Raw genomic sequence first — 23,151 nt, 5'->3', positions numbered from 1 at the left:
CTGCCGCTCAACATTCAGCATCCTTGAACCAATAGCCCCCCCAGTAAAAGTTTCCCATGGCAACTAGGCACACTGTGTCCCATTGTGTCTGAGAAAAAGTTGTCCCATCTCCTTCAACACTTCATGGCCCCCCGAAGCCACTCACGATTCAAAATTCTGTCTCTGGCGGATGAATATAAACCAAATGAAGCCTCACTGACCTTCACCACTTCCTCTCCATCCACAATCTTCAATTTCTCTAGGTTCTCCTGTAGCAGTTGAGGCTTCATACGCCACTTCAGCAAACCCAGCAGGCCCACTAAAATAGAGTCCAGACAAGCAGAGTTACAACTAACTATCCCTATCAGGACGTCCTTGGGTTTGATCACGCACACACATGTGCTCGCACGCACACCACATACACACATGACCCTCGATGGTTCCATTACCGTTCTGGGTGAGCTTTGTGGAGCACACCAGGGTGGAAATAGAGAACACATCCCGGGAGCTGACAGAGAGCCCCCCCACACTGCTGGAGCTACGACTCAGGGTGGCGCCCTTGTTCTCCACATGGTGGCGATAAGAAGGAAGAGTCAGGTAAGCACTGGCGTCCTCCATCTTCTTGCTGTCCCCCTGGAAACAACACCTGGGTTACTTCCCCAAGCCAAAGGTATATACATCCATGTGACACAGAGCTTGCAGCGACCAGACTACACATTGTAAAGTGCGGAGGGTCAGAAATAGTGAGGAATATAACCAGAGAAGCAACAAACATCAGTTGGGAAGGCAGGGCTATTTTCCAAAAACACAGGCAAGAAACCAATGTTACACCAACGGGAAAGGGGTGATCAACCGGTTGAAGGCTCTGATTTTCATTAATGGCAAAAAGAAATTAAAGATTACCAAATAGGACATTTTAATTCATCCTAAATTTTTTGAGAACTTAATGCACATGTGCACCAGCAAAGTAAGAGATCAGCTTAAAGAAGTTCAGAGCAAAGGCCCTGGAATCTGGAGTCCCGGGACCTAGACCCAGCTCTAGCATTCACGAGTCTGTGTCACCATGGATACCTTCCTTGGTCTCTCTGTGTCTCACTTTTCTCATGATTAAACTGAGGATTAACCATGTGACTACTTCCTAGGAATTTGGGGCAGACTAAACGACACAACACACAGAGAACACTTAGTCGAGTATGCGCACGTAAGCCCCTTGGCATGCCGAAACAAAGGAGTGGAGGTAGGCATTGTAGGCGTAGCATTTACCGAGCCCTTACTCTGAACCAGACGCCATACTACGTGCTTTATACCCCTCAGTTCATCTCATTTCGGCCTCACTACGATTGTTACTGTTGTGAATACTGCTGTCCTCAATTTACAGATGAGGAAACTGAGGCTTGAGGCAGGTGAGTAAATTAGAAACGGGCTGCCATGGGGCCTTTACCCCAAATGCGGTCACAGTGTGTTGGGGAAGAATGGCTTTTAAGCCAAGAACTACCCTGATGTGTCATAAATGACAAAACGGAGGCTGTACAGGGGAAAAGGACAGGGGTTTCTGGAAAAGCCGAGAGATTCAGAGAAGAGCACCATGTGATGAAGCTTTGATGAGGCTGTTTGCCATGAAGACCACAGACAACAGAGCAATTGCAGACTCCGAGGCTGAGAAAGCCAAGGGCAAGGGTTAGATTCCTGTGCCGACCACCTAGCCTGGCCTTGTTTCACAGCCACATTCGTGCCTCCAGCCAGGTGCTAAGCAGAGGCGTCCTGCTGTCACAACAAGGGTTGTAGGACAGCATGCGGGTAAGATCAAGGCAAATAGTTCCCACTTCTCGAAACAGGCCAAGTCTCACGATGCAAACACAGCAATGGCTGACATCTGTGCACTTTCACATGGGTCACCTCATTGGCTGGTCATAAATAGTACCATCGACACGTAAGGAAAGTGAGACTCAGGAAGACATGTGGGACGAGTCCAGATTTAGTCAGCAGCAGGATCTGGACCTTACATCCTAATATTTTTCCATTGGCTACAGTGAGGTGTTTCTCAGATGTTGTGTGCTGGTCTGTGCACATCTGCAGAGGTCCTGTCAGAGTCCACAGCCCTTTCTGTACGTAATAACGGCCTTTCCCATTTACTGAGTGCTCTGTGTACCTGGTGCATTATGTTTACACGAATGTCTCGTGTAGTCCTCACCATTACTCCCTGGGGTTCACAGAGGAGGAAACGGAGGCTCAAAGAAGTTAAGATTTTGCACAAGGTCCCATAGCTGGTAAGCTCTGGGGTGTGTGATTCTGGGACCCTGGCTGTTAGCCACTAAGCCATTCTGCCATCTCCTCTGCACTTCCTGCAGCCCCCTCGATGCAGTGAGTGCCAGCTCCTGGTACCTTTAGGACAACCAAATCATGGCATCCGTCGTGCAGAGTGGTCCCGTCTTCCTTCATCAACTTCACGTAGGACATGGCGAAGTTCTTTTCTCCTTTATCTTTGGCTGGAAATCGCATTGTGAGGTCAGGAAAGAAAATGCCATGGGGGCCACCCAGTTCTCCCCCACCCCTCACCGTAGGGGAGCTGCAGAGATGCCATGTGGTCGGGTACTCACATTCCAGGGACGACCGATGCCGAAACATGAATCGCAGATGGATCCTCTGCATGTCTTCGATAGGGACCGCCACCTGCGCAGGCAGAAAGCGGAGTCGGAAGACCAGGAGATCCACTGCCCTCCCCAGTCCCCCCGCCCCCCAAAAGGCAGCCTGACCATTTCACTGAGAGTGCCGCATGCTGATTTATTATCCATGCGTCAAGCCTGATGAACTGTAAATAAATTACATAAGAACTAGCTATGAAGAGAAAATAAAGTACCAAATGTAATCCATTTGGCAAATTGCAATCCCAGCCAATAAAAGAGAGGTCTGTAAATTATAGTGAAGGAAAACGAATCTCCCCAAATTGATATAAAAAAAACACATAACTTTAGCAGAGGATTTGATGTACTGCAAACTGCACAATACACATTTTTCTCACACAGTCCAGGAGTGCTGGCGAGTGCAGCAGGGCTTAGCAAATTAACGATGGCCATTAGCGGCTATGCTTGAGGATTCTCATTTATGAACATTAATAAAAATGCTCGAATCCAGCCTTATTTGAGGAAATCCTAGTGCTCATACCATCCTTGTTTGGACACATGTCCAGGTGCTTTTGCCCCCGAGGATACTGAGTCAAAACAGTCACTCCTCGTCACCCTAGTTTCACTGTCCAGTGGGTGGTCTGCTGCACCCTTGAGCGAGACGCTTGTGGCCTGACTCTGGACTATCCCCTCTGCCAAAGCCTCCAGCTCTCCCTCCCTCCAAAGCAAAGAAGTGCAGCTCCCTGGGAGGAAACCACTTTGATTTTTAAAAGGGACAAGTTTACACTGTACAGACGACCATTAAAATTCAAACAGATGTGCACACTTGGGGGACACTTTCTGCTCCAAAAAGTGAAATGTGAGCCCAAAGAGGCCCCCATTTGTGTGTTTCAGACAGAACAAAAGAACTGAGAGCTCCGTGGGCAGCTGCAGCCTGAGTCATTCCTACCTTGAGTCCTGAATGGTTACTATAAGCTGCAGTCATGTGAGGTGTGGCCATGCTGATGTAAGTCCCCGCGATTCAAAGGACGTGGGTCCACACGAGGCGACATAATTATACCAACTGCGGGACAAGGGCTAGCAAAAGATACTGCTGGGGTGCGAGAGAGCCCCGAGAAGACAGCAACAGCCTGGTCTAATTCTCATAGCTTTCTGACCCCGAAGTGGGGCAGGTCAGCATTTTGAAAAGCGTGAGTACAGGGAGACCCACTGAGGAAAACAGGAGCATAGGTGAGAACCTGTGAGGTGTGAATAGCTATCTCTGAAAAGGAAGTTACGGGGACATCGTGAGTCTGGGTTCAGAGCACAGGGTAAGTAAAGCCTACTCCTAATTACAAGGCAGAGATATTTGAAGCTGTGATCAATCTTCACTGTTCACTGAATTAATTCCAAACTCTTCTTCCAACGCACGGTGCTCCCTTCTGCTTAGCGTGACGATCGAGTGGTGCAAGTGCTTGTGATTAATGCCTCTTCCTCTGGGGCATGCTTCCAACAGGACATCTTTAAGGTATTAGGTGGCCTTTTCTCGCCTCACTCTTGCTCACAAGCTGTGTCACCCCTCACTGCTGAGTAGAACGACACAGCTTGATGGGCTGGGTCCTGGCCACCAGAGAACCATCTGCCAATTCCATGGTGACTAGGTCCTGGGCCGGTGACGGGTAATCAAGAGCACCAGGTGTTCACCCAGCGGACCGCCATTCCCGCTGCCTGACATACCAGTGGACATGGGAGGGCATTGCCTGAGGTCTTATGCAGGTGCCCCGGAGCCTGGAGATGCATGTTTGCTGCTATCATTATTGCTGGTAGAAGGAGGAGAGGAGTAATCATGATTACCTTGACTGTTTCCATCCACCGTGGCTGCTTGACTTGGTAGTATACGACAGAGCGATATTCATTCATGGGCTTGTCCCCTGCTCCCACACAAATTGCATTCTGACCCAAGGGAAAAAAAAAGAGAGAGAAAACACTACAGAACTGCTATTTTCTGTTCTTGGGTAGTTTTGGTCCCAGGGCCGGAGCTGGCCTTGGGGCTTGGGAAAACCCTGCCTTCCCCAACCCCTCTGCCAGGTACCCATCATGGCCCTTCTACATTACGGATTTATACATGAACGTCCCCAGCCCAGAGAGTGACAGCTGCTTAACTACGGAAATTCTAGTACTTGCATTCTGGAAACCACTGGAGCGCGCCAGGCGCTGACGTGACTGCCTTATTGTAAAAGGTATCCAGTCCTGAAGTTCCTGCATGCTGCCCGTCTTATTAATGCTATTTGTTTCCTAAATCTGAATGTGTACAAAGTTTACAAACAGGCTCCAGTCAGTCAAGCGGCAGCTTGTACTGATGGATTTCTGATGCTAACACACCAGTGCGCCAGCGGGAGCGGGAAAAGCGGAAGGAAGAGCTCAGACTTCAGACAGGCGCGCTGGCCAAGGAGCCCGAGGGAGCCCACAGGGACGGAGCACCTTCGGGTACCAGGCCCGTGCTCAGCTCTGGGACACGGGCATGAGTCAGCGATTAAACCTGACATGAGGTTCACAGTTTGGTGGAGGGGTCATTAGAGGAGCAGACACGTCACTAAGCAACGCGATGTGATGACAGACACGCATTTACGGCAACAGGGCACACAGTAGGGCCCCTTCAGCACAGGCCGAGGACTCAGCGAAGATTTCTTGGAAGCGATGACAGCTGAAGATCTTGAAGAAAGAGTTCGAGTTAGCCCTGAGCAGCAATGTGGGAAGGACCTTCTGAGCAGAGTGAGCACAGAGCAAGCATACATGTAGAGGATCTTTAGCCTTTGCCATAAAAATCACCCTCCACGTAACAAGGAATTACCTCCTAATAGAGTGTACCAGCCTCTAATTCCATGTTCAGTCTAGCTGTTTGGCCCCCCAAAAAAGATCTAAGCTGGGACCACTCAGAAGGGGCCTAAGTGTGCGGTTTTTTATACCAGACCAGCCAATTTGTACCACGTCTCCAGGGACGTGAGGATTGGTTTGGCGGCTCCAAACCCCCAAATTGTAAACCATGTGCTTCTGGGCGTTTTCCTGGTGAGAGAGAGTACAAGTCTCTCACTGGATCCCATCAGATTCTCCAGTGGATTCTTGATCCCCATCACCAGGTTGAATGGCCAAAGCCGACCACATGTGGGCACTCTGGGACCCTCGGTAAACCTACTTCACCTGTGAGAAGGAGACTCCTGCCCCTCATTGGAAAGCTCTCTCTTTACTTCTGAGCTACGGGAAAGAATGAGCTCAGTTGAACATTGACTGATGGTACTTGCAGCCAATGGAATCCATTTGAAAATAAGGATACAGCGTCCTTTCAGAACTTATCTTAAAAAAGCAAGGCTACCCAGTGAACTGGAAATGAGGGAAGACACGTAACTCTCCTGGTTTTCACTGGGATGAAGGTTTTCAGAAATTCTTGAGGCACTGAGCTAAAAACACGCTTCCAAGGCTTTTCTAAGCATTCTGGGAGTGCTTTGTATGTAGCATTAGGCTAAGCCCTTTACACGCACTACCTATGTTACTAAGTTCAATCCTCATAACCACCCCTGATAATTACTTTCACCATCCCCATTTCACAGCTGAGTAAACTGAGGCCCTGAAAAGTGAAGTCACTTACCCAAAAAGTAGCAAAGCTGGGACTACATCTCAGACCCTCTACTCTTGGACCAGCGTTCCTTCTAGAAAAACTTAGATGCCTTCCAGCCTCCCAAGATTTATATCCAGTGACATTTATGGGCTTAGAGCTTCTATAGCTCCCGACAACCCCATTTAGCTTATAAAATCTGAAAATACACATTTCTCTCTGGTGTAAGTAAAATTGCAGGCAGCCGAATCCCACAAAACTATCCTAATGATGAAAATTTTTGATTGCCTAAGGCTGGAGAAAAACGTCTCAGTGTAATTCTGAGAAAGGCCTAACAGCCTCAACACTTCAGAGAGAAACTCAACATTGCCAAGCGTGTTGAGAGAGCCTCGTGACCAGGGACAGAGCCAAGTTTCAGGGAAAATATAGATTTGTATATGTCTCAGTAAGCCTGTTCAATAATTTTCCCTCTTGCCCACCCCGACAGCCCCCGATTAACAGCAGGAGCTCCTAGTTGGCTTCAGGTCAGGTGAAGAAAATCTGAGCAGGAACCAGGAAGCCTGGAGGCTTTCATGCCGACTTGGTCTTGGCAGACACCCTGGAGCAGGAGGAAAATCAGGCCCCTCACACAGCCCTGTTTACGTCAGAGTGATCACCTGGGACCAGATGCCACCAAGGATGTGGACACACTGGGAGAGGCAGAAAGCGTTCCACATCAACAAGGCAGCGCCACGGGGAGATGACGGTTAGCATCCCCCAAGGCAGGACTCAAGCCTGGAGACTAGGCAAGAGGCCAGCTGCAAGGAACACCTACTACGTAGATTCCCTCATTTGATATTCACAAGAGTAAGGGACCACTGAGTAAGGGTTTCGTTTTCAGACCCAGAATCTTAAGCATAGAGAGATTACGTAACTTGCTCAAGGTCATCCTGCTAATCTGGACTGAGATGGGCTTTGATCCTGGCTGCCAGTCCCCAGACGTCATGGTCTTAACCCCTGTTACCACACTGCCTCCCATGCCCTGCCTCCATTTCCCCCCGTCCCCCCCCCCCCCATTAAGTGAGCTGGTGTCAGAAGAGCAGCGGTTTCTCAACCTGGCATCTGAGCCTTTTTGCTTCTCCTGAAACTTGCTTCAGGCATCCGCACCGGACTGCCCTTTTGACCCGCACGATTCCTGCCCAGGCCTTCACCTGCCGTTAATCTGCCTCCTCTGACTGTTACCCTCCTGCCTCTTACCGAGTATGTACCGCGTCCCAGGTGCCTTACACCTACCTTGTTTAACCCGTAAGCCTATGAGGAAGAGCTTATGGTTCCTCTTTTATAGACAAATAAACGTGCCCCAAATCACACAACGCAATAGGAGGAGAGGCTGGGATCTGAACCCCGTCTGTTTGAGCCCGGAGCCTACCCTCTCACGGGAAACATCTCTGCTCTGGCCAGCCCTGAGCAAGGTCGCTGAAACCCCAAAGCGAAGCGCGGAACCTACTCTGTCCTCTGGCCCTGCTCTGCCAAGAGCAGTGTGCAGCTGGAACAGGAGCAGAAAGGCCTATCCCTCTCGGGACCGTTCCCACAGGAGCCCACCAGCACCAAGCAGGAGAGTCTCCGTGTGCTGCCTGACACTTAATTAGGCAGTAATATTTATTTCTGCAAAGAGAGAAGGGAAAGCCTCCCACAGACTTCCTCAGCAATTTTCAATAGTCAGTCAACTGAACTCCCCCACCACTTCCCTAATAGATGAAACTGCAAATTATCGCCATGACCCCCAGTTACCTCCGCATTTCAGCCCCAACATACCTGCTTATATATTCACCTGTGATTAGTGCATTTGTTCAGCCTGGTCGGGTATGACTCGAAAGGGTGGTAGAGGTGGAAGTAAGAATAGTTCAGAAACAGGTTAAGTCACCTGCTTTCCTGTTCACTGTCTCCTCTACTTTGTCCCTCAGGAATATCGAAGGCAAGAGTATCAGTGTTTTAAACAATGCAGCTGAGGTTTAAAAGTTGTCCGATAGGTAGTTGGATAAAAATGACTTGAAAGCAATGGTCTATCATCTGTGCAACGCGATACCCCTTTCAGATAAAAACCCTCTACTCCTCCTTTGAGCAAAGTGTGTCTCACTTGTTTTATTTTTCAGAAAAGTTTCAGAATCCAACAAAAAAGAGGATGAGATAAATACTTGGATTGTACTCAACTTGATATTGATGAGGCCAGTCTTTATGAACAAAAAGGCAATTGTGGGGATTTCTTGAAATTGAAAAACTAATTATGAATCTTCCCAGAATTTGATAAAATTGGTTATTAGCCTCATTTTTTAAATGAGAGATAAATTGGATATATTTTTAAAAAATGTATAGGCATTATAGTGACGTGTTTATAGGGCCGAAACCTGGACTGAAAGCCCCCTCTGCATATACTATGTGACCTTGGGAAAGTTTTCACTTGACAGTGGTTTAGTTTCCCCTCTGTAAAAACGGGGATAACGGTTACCGCATCAGACTCACACGTATCACAGTGCCTGGCACATGGTAATTCCTCTATTAATGCTAGTTACTCATAGGTAGAGGAAAGCACAATCTGCCAGTCCTCCAGGCCCCAGGCTCGAGCAGATGACGTATCGATCCTCACACCCCCACCCTACTGTGCTCTCTGATCACCTTCTGTGGCCTAAGAGGAGTATCTGCCCACGCTGAAACTTCTGCCGAGAGCGATTTTGTTCTCTGCTAAGAATTCCGAAAGGAGAAATTGAGAAGCAAAACCCTCCCACACACTGGACACAACTGCTGACAACCTTAAAGGAAATAGAAATAAATGAATGTAAACACACATGACTAATATTGCACAGGACATATGCTGTATAAATATTTATAGCAATGTGCTTTGCATTCTTGAGTACACTCTGCCGAGCCTCTGGAGACCAATTTACGAATAAGGCTTTCCACCAGAATTTCTGGCTGAGCGCTGGGGAGTTAGATGAAATGCTGGGAATGCCTGTTTTGAGGACACCCTGCGTCTCCCCCAGCCGAGGGCTCTGTATCGATCCATTCCTTGCCATGAATTTTGCCTGAATATACCAGCTCAGGCTTCTGTGAGAACAATATTTTAACTGCAAAAAGCTAACCTGTAAGGAGAGGCCAAGCAAAAACTGAAGAAAAAGGAAACGAGAAGGAAGGAAAGAGACGTTGAAAAACTGCTTTGATGTAAAGAAATAACACCACCGGGTTTTATGGGCTCCTGTGCTAACCGGGCTCCAATGGTCTAGATCACATCACTCAACACCATCCCGAAGGCAGCTGGCATTTAGAGAACAGGATCCAGGGTGGGCAAAGCAAGTCTTTACAAGCAGAGGCACCACGGGGTTCCTTACAGGCAGCGTCTTGCCGTCCTCCGCGCACACACACAAGATCACTTCCATGTTCCTCTGCGTGGTCTTGTTGTACTTGTCAAAGTCGCCTTGGAGGAGAGTGATGTAGATGTCGTTTCTGACATCCCCTGCGGCAGACGGAGAGAGAGACAAGAGTTGGGGTCTTCGCAAGACTAGAGGGTGAGCAGAGCGGGGGAGCGAGCAGAAGTGCCCCACCGTGATGTCTATGACTGAAATTAAAGTCAGAACTGCTGGGAAACAAGCATTTTCCCTCATCAGGGAGGGTGGAGAAGTAGGCGAGCAGGGGATGGAGGGGTGCTAGGACATCAGCTGCAGAAGAGGGAGGTAGGGTGGTCAAAATTAGCCGTGGATTTCTCGCCATTAAAATAATTTAATTTTCATCCTCTAGTGACACCTTCTGGGAAGGCAAAGGAAAGCACCAATGGAAGTGATCTTGGCTCACGAAGAACGATTTTGTGGGAGCAGATAGACCTGACTTTTTGAGTGTCCGGGGAACACGGGGTCAGGGATGAGGGGCAAAGGGTCTGCAGGAATGGGGGCAAGAATTGAAAATCCCACGGGAATGCACAAGAAATGGACATCTTGGGGAAAGCAGGCATAAAACAACGACAGCGCAGGCCCCCAGCGGGCCACCACCTGACTGTGGAGAGAAAAAGAAAATCAGTGAGAGCAGCTGTGCACACGAGTCCAACACATAAGCCCGGGACTAAAAGGGCCGTTTCAAAAGAGTGTTATACAATCTCCCTTGTTTTTCTTTTATTACATACACGTTTGGAAAATGTTCATAGTACCGGTTACTTTAGGAGACACAGATTTCTGGCAGCTTTTAATGTTTCACTTCATCCTTTTTCAAGCTATTTGAACATTTTTCAATGAGCATGGAGTCCTTTGGTAATAAAAACCAGTTTAAAAATTTAAGAGGATGACAATATTCTTCCCCCTGAAAATGGAAGTATTCTACATGTAGTAAAGTAGAAAGGATGTCCGTGATAAACTAGTACGTGATGAAGCAAGCTGCAGAACACTATATAAAGTACATAAAGTAATGGTGTATAAAGCATATAATGTGTGATACCATCTGCAGGGAAAAGTGCATGTGTATATTTATGTGTTTGTGTTTATTATGTGAATGCGTGTTTGTGTTTATTATGTGAATGCATAGAAGATTTCTGTATATACAAAAATTGTTTGCAGTGGTTACCTTCAGGGAGAATTAGAGAAAGTCAGTAGAAAAGGAAGGAGCTGATTCTTTAAAACTAAAATTGATTTGACCAGCTGGATCACCGCCCGCCCCGGGGGAAGGTCAGACCTGGCATGATGATCTCTGGGAAGCCCAGCTTCCTGGCCACCACGGTGGTCCTGTCTACCAGGTGTGGGTAGTCTTTGCGGATCTGGATGATATCACCGACAAGCATCTTCATGGTCACCCAGAGGCCTGCAAGGAAAGGCTCGCCGTGAAGAGCCAGCTTCTTCAAGCTGTTCTCTCAGACTCAACCCCAATGTCTCTCCCTTGGTCTCTTTCTGAAGGAGACCACTGGCAGCAGAGACAAACAACTACAGACGCAGTGACCCAAGCTGAGGGAGGGGAGGAAGGAAGGTGGAAAGCAGAGGGAAGCAGACATCGGACATCTCCAGGTCGAATCCCACCAGTTACTTCTAGCAGTGTCAGTTTCTGTCAAATGACCCCACCTGTCTGAGCTCAGCCCACGGGGCTGTGGGAAGGATGGAATCACAGGGAAGTGCCGGGCACATAGGAGGTGATCTGGACCTATCATGTCCTCTTTTCCTTTGGGTGCTAGGACATGCCCCCCAGGTTCAGGAGATGTGGTTTCCATTGCTCTAGACCACATGCTCCCATTCTTTGCAACAGCCTGTCAGGAAGGCAGGCTGTGTTTCCCAGGGTTCAGGATTTTGATATGTCTGCTGAAGAATCAAGGGCTCCCCAGCCGTCAGGCCTGGCCTGCGTGGCACGTGGCACAGTACCTTGTCCTCCGCTGTCTCCCTTGGAGGCCGTAACTTTGCCAAGCAGGCTGTGTAGGAAATCATTCTCAGCTGTCACCCTGGAAAGGAAAAGAGAGCACTAAATGCTCGCGTGATGCCCTCATGGGGTCCCTACCGTGGTTCCACAGGCTCCACCACGTTGCCCTCCATACAGCTGCGGTGAGACGTGAGCCTGCTTATGGCAGCTCAGAGGGCACATATGCCATTGAGAAGCATCTCTCTCTTTCACGAAGCAACGTGGCTCTGAAACTGGGGGATAGCAATGAATGCCATTGGTAGAGGCCATTTTTTATGTCTAGGAAGACTCTCTTAAACAAGACTCTCTTGGGAAGGGATCCCAAGCTCTCAAAAGGAATATGTGCTCAGCAAGGTGGCAAAGACTTTACAGCTCCTGCTAAGTCCTAATCACACACCTGAACCCGTCACTGACCTCACTACCTGTCACAAAACACCATTCTCCGCAGCCCATCCTTGAAGTACCAAAGCGAGGACAACATTCCCGAGCTGAGGGCCCTGCTTCCTCAAAGACAACTTTTTCGAGCAGAGAAATGACATTCACCTTCTCAGTACCCTCCTCTGCACTCACGGGCATTTCTACCCACGAGAACCATGTGTTCCTGATATGCTGCTTCACGGCTTCGTCGTTCCTGCCATACTTGTAACCAGTGCATTCATCTTTCGTTGATCATCTGTTTTATTCTCCCTCTAAATATAAGCTCCATGAAGACAGGGCCGTATCTATTTTGGTTACCACTCCACCACCCCCCTGCCCAGCACAGCGCCCAGCCCTCTGCCAGCTTTCAATCGAAGTCTGTCGAATAAATAACATTTGATGAATGAATGGGTGAAAATCTGGTTGGTTTCCAGTGCCCTGGCCCTGAGACCAACATTCTCATCCTGCCCTCCTCCTGTCAGGCTCTGCCTGGATATCACCAGCTTAGGGAACCAGGTCACCCTGCTTTTAAGCGGCCCTCCATGAGAAAGGGTGCAGTTTCACAGAATGAAAAGATATGGGAAATCTCTCACGGGTGAAAAGGAATGAAGTGCTGCTTTTCTTCATCACTCTCTGCTTTCCCCTTGATGATGTCTGTTATATCCATAACTAGAAAAAGAAGAGAGACGAATGAATACTTGAAGCTCTCCCTGCATCCAGGAAGGGATGACAGTGGGATGAAATTGTAGGGCAGGAGGTTTGGAGCAGCAAAGTCTAAGAAGGCGAGTCAGCCAACATGGGACAATCCATAGACCACAAGTGGTCATAACATGAAGTACCTGGCACAGCTCAGGGCAAAGCGGGCTGGGGGTCAGCAGGCCACGGAACCTGCCAGGAGCATGTGGTTTAGCAAGAGCCAAGAGGAAAGGGACAGCAGTGGCCATGGGATTGAGCAATCAGGTATGGATTTGACATATATGTATTGCATGTCTACTGTGCCTACAAAACATGAAAGCAGTGACTCCCGGTGGGATCTGAGCGTTCAATGAAATCTATTCACCCTCTTTTCATAAATATGCACAGCCACAAAACTGTGGGAGCCTTGAACCCTGCAATTCCAGAGGGATCCTGGATCCTCTGAAACTTCTTAAATCAGCCACTAAAGATCCATAAAACCAAGGAGAAGAACTCTAGCACTAGAGCAGGGATTATAGACACGGTGGGAGTAAAATGGGAGGGGGTGGGGGGTGACACTGAGAAAAGCTAGTCAAATAGGAAAAAAAAAACTAATAACATGAAATCACCTCAAAGACTCCAGCTCTGGTCAGGGAGCTGCTAAAATTGCTTGGATAATCATCAACCAGTGATTGAATCTAGTTCAAGAGGAGAGTTAGGGAGCCGAAAGAAGGAGGGGAAACTGTAACCTGAACCTGACCGGCAAGCACCCATTCTCTCTGACTGACAGAGCCCTCTTCTCAGTGGGCGTGGTTTCGGTGGAGCAATCTCCCTCAGGCTCCAGAGCTGTTCATATGACCTGGGCAATCAGAGGACCACATCCCCCTGCCCAGGGTAAGTGCTGTGGGGATGAGCACATGACCTGTCCTTAAGCTCCTGGGGCTTCCACTGAAACTAATGGGAAAGAGGTGCTCTCTTCCGCTGTATTGCTAAGCTGGTAGGAGGCAGGCTTGGACCAGCTGGCTGATATTTTGCCTACTAATTGAACAGCCACCTTCAGAATAAGCCAGAAAGAGGACGTAGGAGCTGGGAGACAGTGAGATGTAAAGTCACTTGAGCTCCAGGATCCAGCTACGCCTGAAGCAATCTATCTCTGAACCTTTCAGTCATACCAGATTGCTGTCACCTGAAACCAGAAGAGAGCGCAGACTATAGCTGGGGACAAAGGCATACTTTGAGGTAAGGTTGAAGGACCAAGAGTGCCTTAACAGGGACACTGTAATGTTAAAAGTGTCCCTCTGTAGAATCAGAACCTTTTAGAGCAGATCATGGACCAACCAGATCCCAGGCTCTCATTTTGCAAACAATGAAACTAAGGCCCTGGGGAAAATGTTTGCCTAAGATCACCTGGCTAGCTAGCTAGCAACAGTGCCAGGTGGAAAACCGTATGAGCTAACTTCTTTCACTCCACGACTTTGCAAGCAGTACCAGGGGGTTTGCTGAAGAGGTAACTAGCTTGTGATTACAGAAGTTCAGGGGAAGAAGAGAACCTGAAACACTGAGTTTAGATATGGTACATAGGGATTATAAGCGGTACATGACTAGAAATGCATATTCTAATAAAAAGAAATAAAATTGGCATATCCAATTGCTGTTTCCACAGGTACTGAAATTGTCTTTTAAGAAAAAAAAATGTGCTTTAGGTTGAAATAATGCGGGTTAACTATTAGAAAATGTATTAGGTAAGTAATAGCACAAGTAATAGTGAAATACAACAAAAACCATACAAGTAGGACAAGAATGATGAAATCTTGGAAACCCTGAGAGAGCTAAGGCCTTGAGAAACATGTGGACGTGACGTTCCTCTCCAGCAGCCGCATTTGGTCAGGTTGACCCTCCAAACGTCCACTTCCATCCAGAATTTAGATGTGTGGTGGGTGACTCATTCTGGGTAACTGCATTTCCGGTTCTGAGTGCTTTTTAAAAAGGATTTGTTCTTCATAATTGGATCCCATCCATGCTGTTCCTTTTTCACCAGCTGGGGAGCGAAGGAGCCAGCTGCTCAGACTGCACCCGATTCCCTCCGCTCTGCTCCAGACACACGGATTCCATCATTCACTGTTGTCATCATAAATCTGGACTTACTCCCCAATTACTTTGATTTAATCACCAGAAGTGTAGGTATTATGGGCTGTCTGGCATTGATTTTGGGGGGGAGTGGGGAAGCCAGGAGAAGAGGGAAAGAAGTAATCTGTGAAACGCAGCCGTATAAAAGGTGCACCGCGATGAACGTGAGCGCTGCGTAGTGGTCATTACCTGCCACCCCAAAGGGCCGCCTCAGCCCCTGTGTGCACTTCTTTGTATTAGTATCCTTCAGATCCATCTTCCCGACTCGGATGATTTGACAAATCAAGTAAATTTTATCCCTGTTGAGGTCTTTGTTTCCGAGATCCTATAGGGCAGGAAGAGAGCAGTTACACATCAAGTGTCTAAGGAAAAAAAGTAGAAAAGAAGACTTGGAAAGTTCTGGCGGGGGGGCGGGGGTGCTTCTCACTTAGTACACATGGGCCAATCATGTAGTTAGTCCCGGGAAAGGTAGAAGACCAAGCTAGCACTTATCTCACAGATAAGAAAGGTGATTTTGGAAAGAAAACTGAGTGATGGGATTCTGGCGTCCAGTCCCAATTCTTCCACCTCAATCTGACAGGAAGGGAAGGATAGAGGCACAATATCCGTTACACAGGCGGGATTCCATACATGCCAGCGGATGGATCAAAAAAACAAAGCATTTGCTACAAATGACTCCATCCGTTTCACCACCGTTCAGCACCTCTGAGGGAGAAGAGAAAAGGAAGAGAGGAAAACCTAAGTCACCTTTTACTGAGTACCTAACGCATGCATGTCACTCAGGGTTGTTGTGGCACCAGACACACCAATGTCTCAGAGCTTGTAACTCAATAGCAGTTTCCTTCTCACTCAGGCTACAGGTCAGAGGCAGATGGTGGGGGCCTCACTTCTTCACTCTGGAGCCCTGGCTGACAAATGATCTTATCATACAGGTGCTGCCATTGTCCCCTGAGCAGGGGAAGGAGACATGGCAAATCCCTTACTGACAATTCAAGCTTCCACCCGCAAGAGAGAGACGCACATTACTTCCGCTTACATTTCACTGACAAAAGCCAGGCGTGTGACACGCTGACCTCACAGGGGGCAGGGGCGTGCACGCACCATGCGCTCAGACGGAGAACCTCGAAAACTGGTGAACTACACTAATTCCCGGATGTGTCATTCACACGCTAAAGGTCTCACGTCATCATCTTATGTGATCCTAGACAACTTTCAAAAGTAGGTACTGCTAGTGCATCCCCATTTTACAGATGGAGAAACTGAGACACAAAGAAAATAAGCGGCTTCCATGCCTTTAGTTGTTGGAGTCACTCGGACACCAAAGTCCATAAGCCTACCTACCACAATACATCTTTCTCATCATTAAAAGACAGGAGGAAAAACCACCTGGACCATCTAAGCATCTGACTCCCTGCTCAAATCTAAACACTTCAGTGTTCTCGGGACCCCTTTCCAGTTGGGATCAGTTGGAGAAGGAACATCGCTGCATGTTCTTGGCATCAGAGCAGAGAACGCTGAGTGTGGCCTCACTAGGGAATAACTGCTTGTCCTCTGAATTAATCCTCATGCGGGTGTACGAGCATGCACTGGGAACAGCCTGTCAGCTCACACCAGAGCCAGGGCTCAGGCAAAGCCACCACCGTCTCTCACTGGGCTTCTATGGGAGGAAGAGGATGGTGTACAGAGTCTCTGGGAAAAGGATGTGGCCCAAACGGGGTCCACAACTTACTGCTTGGGGGCTGAGATGGTTAACTGCTATGTGTCATCATGGCTAGGTTACGGTTTCTAGTAGCTTGGTCAAACCCCAGTCTAGACGTGGCTGTATAGGTACTCTGCAGATCTGACTAGCATCTACAATCTGTTCTTTAAGTAATGGAGATTACCTTCCATCATGTAGGTGGGCCTCATTCAATCCGTTGAAGAGCTTTAAGTGCAGAAGTGAGGTTTCCCGGAGAAGAAGGAATTCTGCCTCAAGACTGTATAGAAATCCTGCCTGAGTTCCCAGCCTGCTGGCCAGCCCTACAGATTTCAATCTTGCGAGCCCCCATACTCACGTGAGCCAAATCCATAAAACGAATCTATCTACCTACCCCTATATCCTATTGGTTCAGTTTCTTTGGAGAACCCTGACTGACACAGGGCTGAAGGAATGGACATCGGCTTCCCTGCACTCCAAAGCCTCCTTGCTGGGTAGGAAGAGAGGGAAGGTAGGGGAGAAGGGGGCTTTTAGACTAAGGAAGACCTCCCACTCTGCATTTCCCGCCTTGCTATAGCAACTGAGTTTGAGACTCCAATTATCTCACATCCATAGTGGTGGGCAGTCTCTTCTCTGGCTGCCTGACCCCTTCCTCCGATCCACCCTGAAATCCCCTACAACCCGTCTTTAGAAGCCATGTTCATTATTTCATGTCTCTCCCCCAACAATGTGAATAGCTCCCTATTCCCTACCCTATTGGTGCTAATCTTGCCTGGCTGACGTTGAAAAGTCCTAGACATAATATATTTCCAGCTGTTCTATCCAACTGATTCCCCACTATGCTCTGCAGGTAAGGACTCTATTTTGGTCACAAAGATGTCGTTCTTGCTCTACAAACACACGATGTTCACTTTCAACTCTGGATCTTTCTTCCTAAGCCCCCTGTCCTCATCACCCCCTCAAATGCTCCCCGTTTATTCCTCTACATTCAAAGCCTTTCCATCTGTAGAAGCCCCAGTCTTGCTTCCTTTATAATGACCTTTATCCCTAATTACTTCTCTCCTCCTATTAGGATTTTTCGTGTTTTTTAACTGTCTAGATGGGTACCTTTCAGAGGCATTCTAGAGCCACAGAAGCCCTGACATCTGAAAGGTTTCTTCTTAGATGTTATGAGCTAAATTACGTCCCCCCAAAATTCACACGTTGGCGTCCTAACCCCCCAGTACCCAGTACGTGACTGTATTTGGAGACAGGGCTTTTAAAGAGGTGATTAAACTAAAATGAGGTTGTTAGGATGGGCCCTGATCCAATATGTCCTCATAAGAAGAGAAGATTAGGACACAGACCCACAGAATGAAGGTCATGTGAAGACACAGACAGGAGGTGGCCATCGCAAGCCAAGGAGAGAGGCCTCAGAAGAAACCAAGTCTTGGACACGTTGAACTTGGACTTCCAGCCTCCAGAACTGTAGGAAACTAACTTCCTGTTGTTTAAGTCTGTGCTACTTTGTAATGGCGGCCCCAGTGACTAATACACTAGATAAAACTTTAGGATTCCTAGGTAAGCTCCGCTTCCACCCTTCTCTGCAAAGATTTCACTGGCTCAAAGGAAGACACCAGATTTCTGAACGGGGCCTCGTCGGAGACCCTTGGCTCCAGAGAATCTTAATACGTTATGGAAACACAGCAAAATGCCCGAGAAAGGTTATTGTCTGGAGGGTGTGTAAACGGGCAACCCTCACTCAGAACTGTGCTCCCGTCTGTCTCCCAATCATTTCACTTTAGCCTTAGAAAACTCGGATGGGTTGGGGGAGCTGAGGCAGGGCAATGAAACTTAAAACCCAGGCCCCCTGATTTAATCATTCATCAGTATTCCTTCTATTGCTCAGACTTGTTTCCCCATGTTGGCAGCAATCCCCAAACGGGGCCAAGTCTTCAGAAAACTCGTGGTATGTGCTGCTGTCCTCTTACAGGGACCAGGTAGGCAGATGCTTGTACAGCAGACCGAGGGGAAGTCCACCCTCGCCCGACCCTTGCACCGGCTCCTCGGGCTCTGACCCCAAAGAGGAAACCAGAAAGAGCTAACATCCAGAGACAAGATAAATAAGGCCAGCAAGGCACATGCCTGCCAAGCCTTACCTCATGTCTGGCGTAAACATCACCTCAATGCCTAATTGAAAGTAACTTCCAGTCAAACCCAGCACGTGATCCTGTTTGAATCATCTACGCTGCACAGACAGCCTTCTGACATTTATCTGGTTTGCGTATTCCTTTACTTATTTTCTGAATTCCCCCAAACATACCATGTGAGCTGGGGCCCATCAGCTCATCCCCTGCTTTATCCCCGGAAACGAGCACAGCACTCACACGCAGCGGCTACTCACTGGATAGCCCTCTCAGCAATAAAAGAAGCCAGAGCACCGTGGCCTCCCGAGCCCCGAAATGAACACTCCCATCATGTCAAGAGAGGGACGTGTCAGCCTGTGGCACTAGCCAACCAAGGCTCTTACGTTCATTTGCTGTGGAAGAAGAGATGGTGGCACAGGCAGAGTTCCACAGAGGCAGGATCTCATTGTCATTAATACTGAGTGACACAAATTTACCGATGCCCTTTCCCGCATGTTTACATCACGAATTGGTTCTCTGCAAAATGAACCGCTGATTGATTCCCTGTCCCTCTCCGTCTCATGAAGCATCTGTCTCCTGGTTTAATCGGAAAGCCCCATGGGACCCTCCTATTTATCAAGAAAATAAATAGGCTCCTCCTTCTAACTAATAATAGGTAAATAGGACTGGGGCACATTTATATAAGTCAAGAAAACTTTGTCTAAGCAATTAGGACTTACGATCGTATTCCTCTGGCCCATGTTTTTAGGAAACAGCAAACAAAATAAATCAGTTGCACTTCAATCTAATTGTGACATAACATACGACATTGCATTTAATGGGCTGTAACTGGAAAATTATTGTAAAGCAAGATAGGTTAATCTAGCATGTCGGTCACTCCTGACTCAAACTCAGCAGTTTGATCAATGCCCAAATCCCTGCCTGGCCCCTCCTCTGTAATTTCCCTTGCTAACACAGACAACGCAGTGAAGAAATCTCATAAGTGCTCTTTTCCCCAAAGGCGCTTACAGACACCACCAATGTCCTCAGGTGTCTGTAGGTCACACTCTTAACATACCCTCGTGGAAAAAGGACAAAGGAGGGTGGAGGGTGTCTCTGCTGGGAATGACAACCCTTATCTCCTTCGTTCCACTGTTTCTCCTTTCCAGACCTCAAAAGCATGTTCACTCCCAGAACTAAATCTTCAAATAACAACTGATTTCAACATTTCTCCATATGTCCTGTCCAGTGAGTACTGGTGTTTAGGCTGATCCCAGGGACCCAAAATATCTTTAGTCATCTATGACTTAATTATGTCCAGGATATCCAGTTTACCCAGATAGTCAACGTTCTAGGAAAGTCTTGTTTTTTTTCCTCTCTGATATATTTGAGGAAAGTTTTTAGGTCTGAACCAAAGGAAGGAACTCAGGTTAACCGTGAATTAACCAGAAACTCAGCATAGCTGCTGTGCCCAGTTGCCCTGGACATGATTGCTGGAAGAGGTTCGTACTTGTTTATGTAAGTCTCTGCACATGTTCTCTGTGTGTGCCTTAGTGAGAAAGAGACAGGGAGGGAGGAAGAGAGAGGAGATGCCTGTCCCCACAGTGCCCTCGGGCAGCTGTGAATCTCTGCAGAAAGCTCGAAACACGGCCCTCACTGAGGCTGCGCTCTCTCCTCACCAACAAACCAGCCTCAATTCCAAGATCATGTCCCTGTGAGTGTGGAACGTGGTGACAGGAAGACACACCCACCGTGAAGACCACCTTCAGGTTGTTGAGCATCTCGATCTCCTTCGGGAAGCCCTTGCTGCCCCATCGCACCAGGTAGTTCTCACTACGGGAAGAGAAGTGGGCATCCGTTACTATCAGGGGCTCAACATGCACTGGGTAAAAATATTCACCGAGTCTCTACGGTGTGCCCCACTCCATGCTGGCCACGGGGGACACCCGTGTTTGAGACAGGTGTGGTCTCTCCCTCCAAGACGTCACAGTCCTGTCAGGGAGACAGAGGTTAGACTAGCAGGGGCAAGGGCGACCAACGGAAGCGTATTCACCACCTCTTTGCCTCCCCCATCTGCTGAGCGATTTCTGGCCCCGTAGCCTATCTCTGAAGAGCTGCCGTGTTTCTGGGAGGGCACTGAGGGGCCGAGGTGAGGGGGACGGGATATGAATACAATTTGCTGGACATTAGGAATGTATTTGCCCTTCCCATCCTCCGCCCCTTTTGAGACTAAGCAAAGATTTGAATTGTTTGAAATCATCCGTGAGATGTGGGATGTTTCCTCGAATGGAACGCCAGCCACATTGTGATGGAACCTAGAGGGCATCGGCCATGATCTGAGATACACTTAAGTAACTATTTAAATGTGGTTGCAATAACTATTTGTACGCAACGGTGCTCTAAGAGAAAAGTTCAGGATGTTGTGAGAATGTATCTCAGAAGAGTCTGGCCTAGGCTGCGTGGCCAGGGAAGGCTTTGTTAAGGACATGACACGTAAATAAAGTCGGTCAAGAAATGAGAGTGGGGAAGGGAGATTTTAGGGGGCAAAGCAAACATGTGTGCAAAGGCCCTGAGGCAGAATGGGACCTTATGCATCAAGAAACAGATCCAACAGATTTGGGTAAGAGAAAAATTGGGGAGAGAGAGGTCAGGCCGTGCAGGTCATTCAAGGATTCTGTCTTGATCCTATGGCTAACTGAACTCACATAAGGGTTTATGAGAGGCAGTTAGTCACATGGTTCTAACATATGATCGTTTATCATTTCACATCTTCAGGCAACCATACAGCATCCTGTATGCTTCATACTGGTCAGTCCAGCTGTGCCAGGAAGCTAGAGAAGTCTAGCTCTTTCCTAACTTAGGAGAAGCTTAGTACAGTTTGCAGAGTTAAGTCATTAGGTTTTCCATGCCCTCCAGGAGCATACAGTTGGTGCTAAATAAGAGCTCATTATCTTGAATTAGGAGAAAGCAAAATAAAGCTCAAAAACCAAGTCACTCCAAAACGGCATAATGAGAATTCAGCAAAGTTAAGGGAATTGCCTTCTTTTTAGAGATCTGCTCTATCTGACGTCTTGTTCCTCTCTTTCAACTCACCCCTAGAAGATCGAGGAGAGTAATCTGCGCAAAGTTCAAGAAAGAAATGGAACTGGTGACAAATGAACACAGCCCTGGATTAACCAATGGTTAAAACTCAATCTAGTTAAATGCACCTGTTTTTTTTGTTTTATTTGAGGAATAAAAAATTTTTGTTTGTTTGTTTTTGTTTTGTTTTGTTTTTTTTCTTCAGTAATGTTTAAAAATTTTAGTGAAATTTGCAGCAAACTAACCAGGAAGGCTCCATCCAAAAATCTTTTTAAAAATTATCTCCCATTGGTTATTTCTGAACTGTCATAGTGAAATATGTGGGTATTTCCGAGGACCTTTCATTACATGTAGCAAGCCCCTTAGAGAACTGCCCTGCTAGGTTGAAACAGCAGGCCCCAGCAATTTTCTTCTAGAGGAAATAGAATCATAAATAAGAAAAGCAATTTAGAGGGCTGAGCTGGCCCCATCCATCCTTGCCCAGGAAGACCTGCGTGGTAAATCCGGAAGGCCCACCTGACACCGGCAGGTGAGACCTCCTCCACACGACACCCTCCTCAGGGGAAGGGTGGGGACCATTCCAGTTCCTCCTGAAGCTCTTTTTAGAAATTAGCTTTGCCACTGGCCTGATGCCTGAATGGCTTCTATTTTTTGGCCTACAAAAATTTACCTTAAATCTCCCAAACCAGATCTCTTCAGGCTCCCACTGGAATCTAACCATGACTCATCCCAACACTGAAAGGTCAGCCTCAGCCAAATTCTCCCCAACCCATATCTGGGTCACTGAGGATGCCCTAACTTGTCTTTGGCTCATTGTATGTCAACCCCGATTAGGGCAGGCATGAGAGGAGAAGATTGGTTTCTAGGGAAAGAGCAGAGTCACACTGACATAGTGAGGGCTCCCACGTTCCCCTGCCTCTTTCCTGTATCATGCCTCCTCTCTTCTTTCTTGGTTTTCTACTTTTTTGGCTTCTGCGCCCTCTGTCATCCTCTTCCTCATCCCTCACTCTCCTGAGGGCTTCTTTGCATCTCTGGCATTCTCAGGGCGTCATTCAGGCATGCCCCATCAGGCACGTCATCCAGTGTCACATCAGGGAACAGAGCTGCTGTCTCCCTGATCCATTACCTCTCTCGCCAGAGCAGGTTCAGGTCATCCATCATTTAGACGGGCCAGTAGGCCAGACACCCTTGCCAACTCAGCCACGAGGAGTCCTCTAAGAGGCAGGCAGGGTTCTATGAGTGCCTTCGGGATGTTTGTCATAAGTGCCTTGGGAGCAGGTGATAGGAATAGCAAGGAGACTATAACAGACCATTTCAAGGTGGGTTCTAAGGGAGCAGGGGCGCTTGTTTACAGTGTCTGCTGAGGCCTAGCCGGGTGAGTTGGGCCCGCTCTCTAACAGTAGGGAGGTAGGTTTGCTACAAAGAATAACTTTCCACCCGTACAGTGCTGAAACCCTGCTGAGA

General features: G+C 47.9%; 1 protein-coding gene across 1 annotated transcript in view; it reads right to left on the bottom strand.

Annotated features, from left to right (window-relative positions):
• DOCK2 (dedicator of cytokinesis 2) overlaps nt 1-23,151 on the bottom strand; it is a 369,901-nt gene that overhangs the window by 309,849 nt on the left and 36,901 nt on the right. Inside the window, exons 9-19 of the mRNA XM_033096340.1 lie at nt 20,358-20,439; nt 14,995-15,130; nt 12,597-12,672; nt 11,553-11,629; nt 10,879-11,004; nt 9,552-9,676; nt 4,434-4,532; nt 2,577-2,649; nt 2,362-2,465; nt 429-612; nt 201-298 (exon numbers count right to left, since the gene is read on the bottom strand). Coding sequence (XP_032952231.1) covers nt 201-298; nt 429-612; nt 2,362-2,465; nt 2,577-2,649; nt 4,434-4,532; nt 9,552-9,676; nt 10,879-11,004; nt 11,553-11,629; nt 12,597-12,672; nt 14,995-15,130; nt 20,358-20,439 — 1,180 coding nt within the window. The remainder of the gene's footprint in view (nt 1-200; nt 299-428; nt 613-2,361; nt 2,466-2,576; nt 2,650-4,433; nt 4,533-9,551; nt 9,677-10,878; nt 11,005-11,552; nt 11,630-12,596; nt 12,673-14,994; nt 15,131-20,357; nt 20,440-23,151) is intronic.

Source organism: Rhinolophus ferrumequinum, chromosome 24, assembly GCF_004115265.2.
Source record: "Rhinolophus ferrumequinum isolate MPI-CBG mRhiFer1 chromosome 24, mRhiFer1_v1.p, whole genome shotgun sequence".
NCBI classification, from domain to species: Eukaryota; Metazoa; Chordata; class Mammalia; order Chiroptera; family Rhinolophidae; genus Rhinolophus; species Rhinolophus ferrumequinum.
This window is presented reverse-complemented; position numbering and strand designations above follow the sequence as displayed.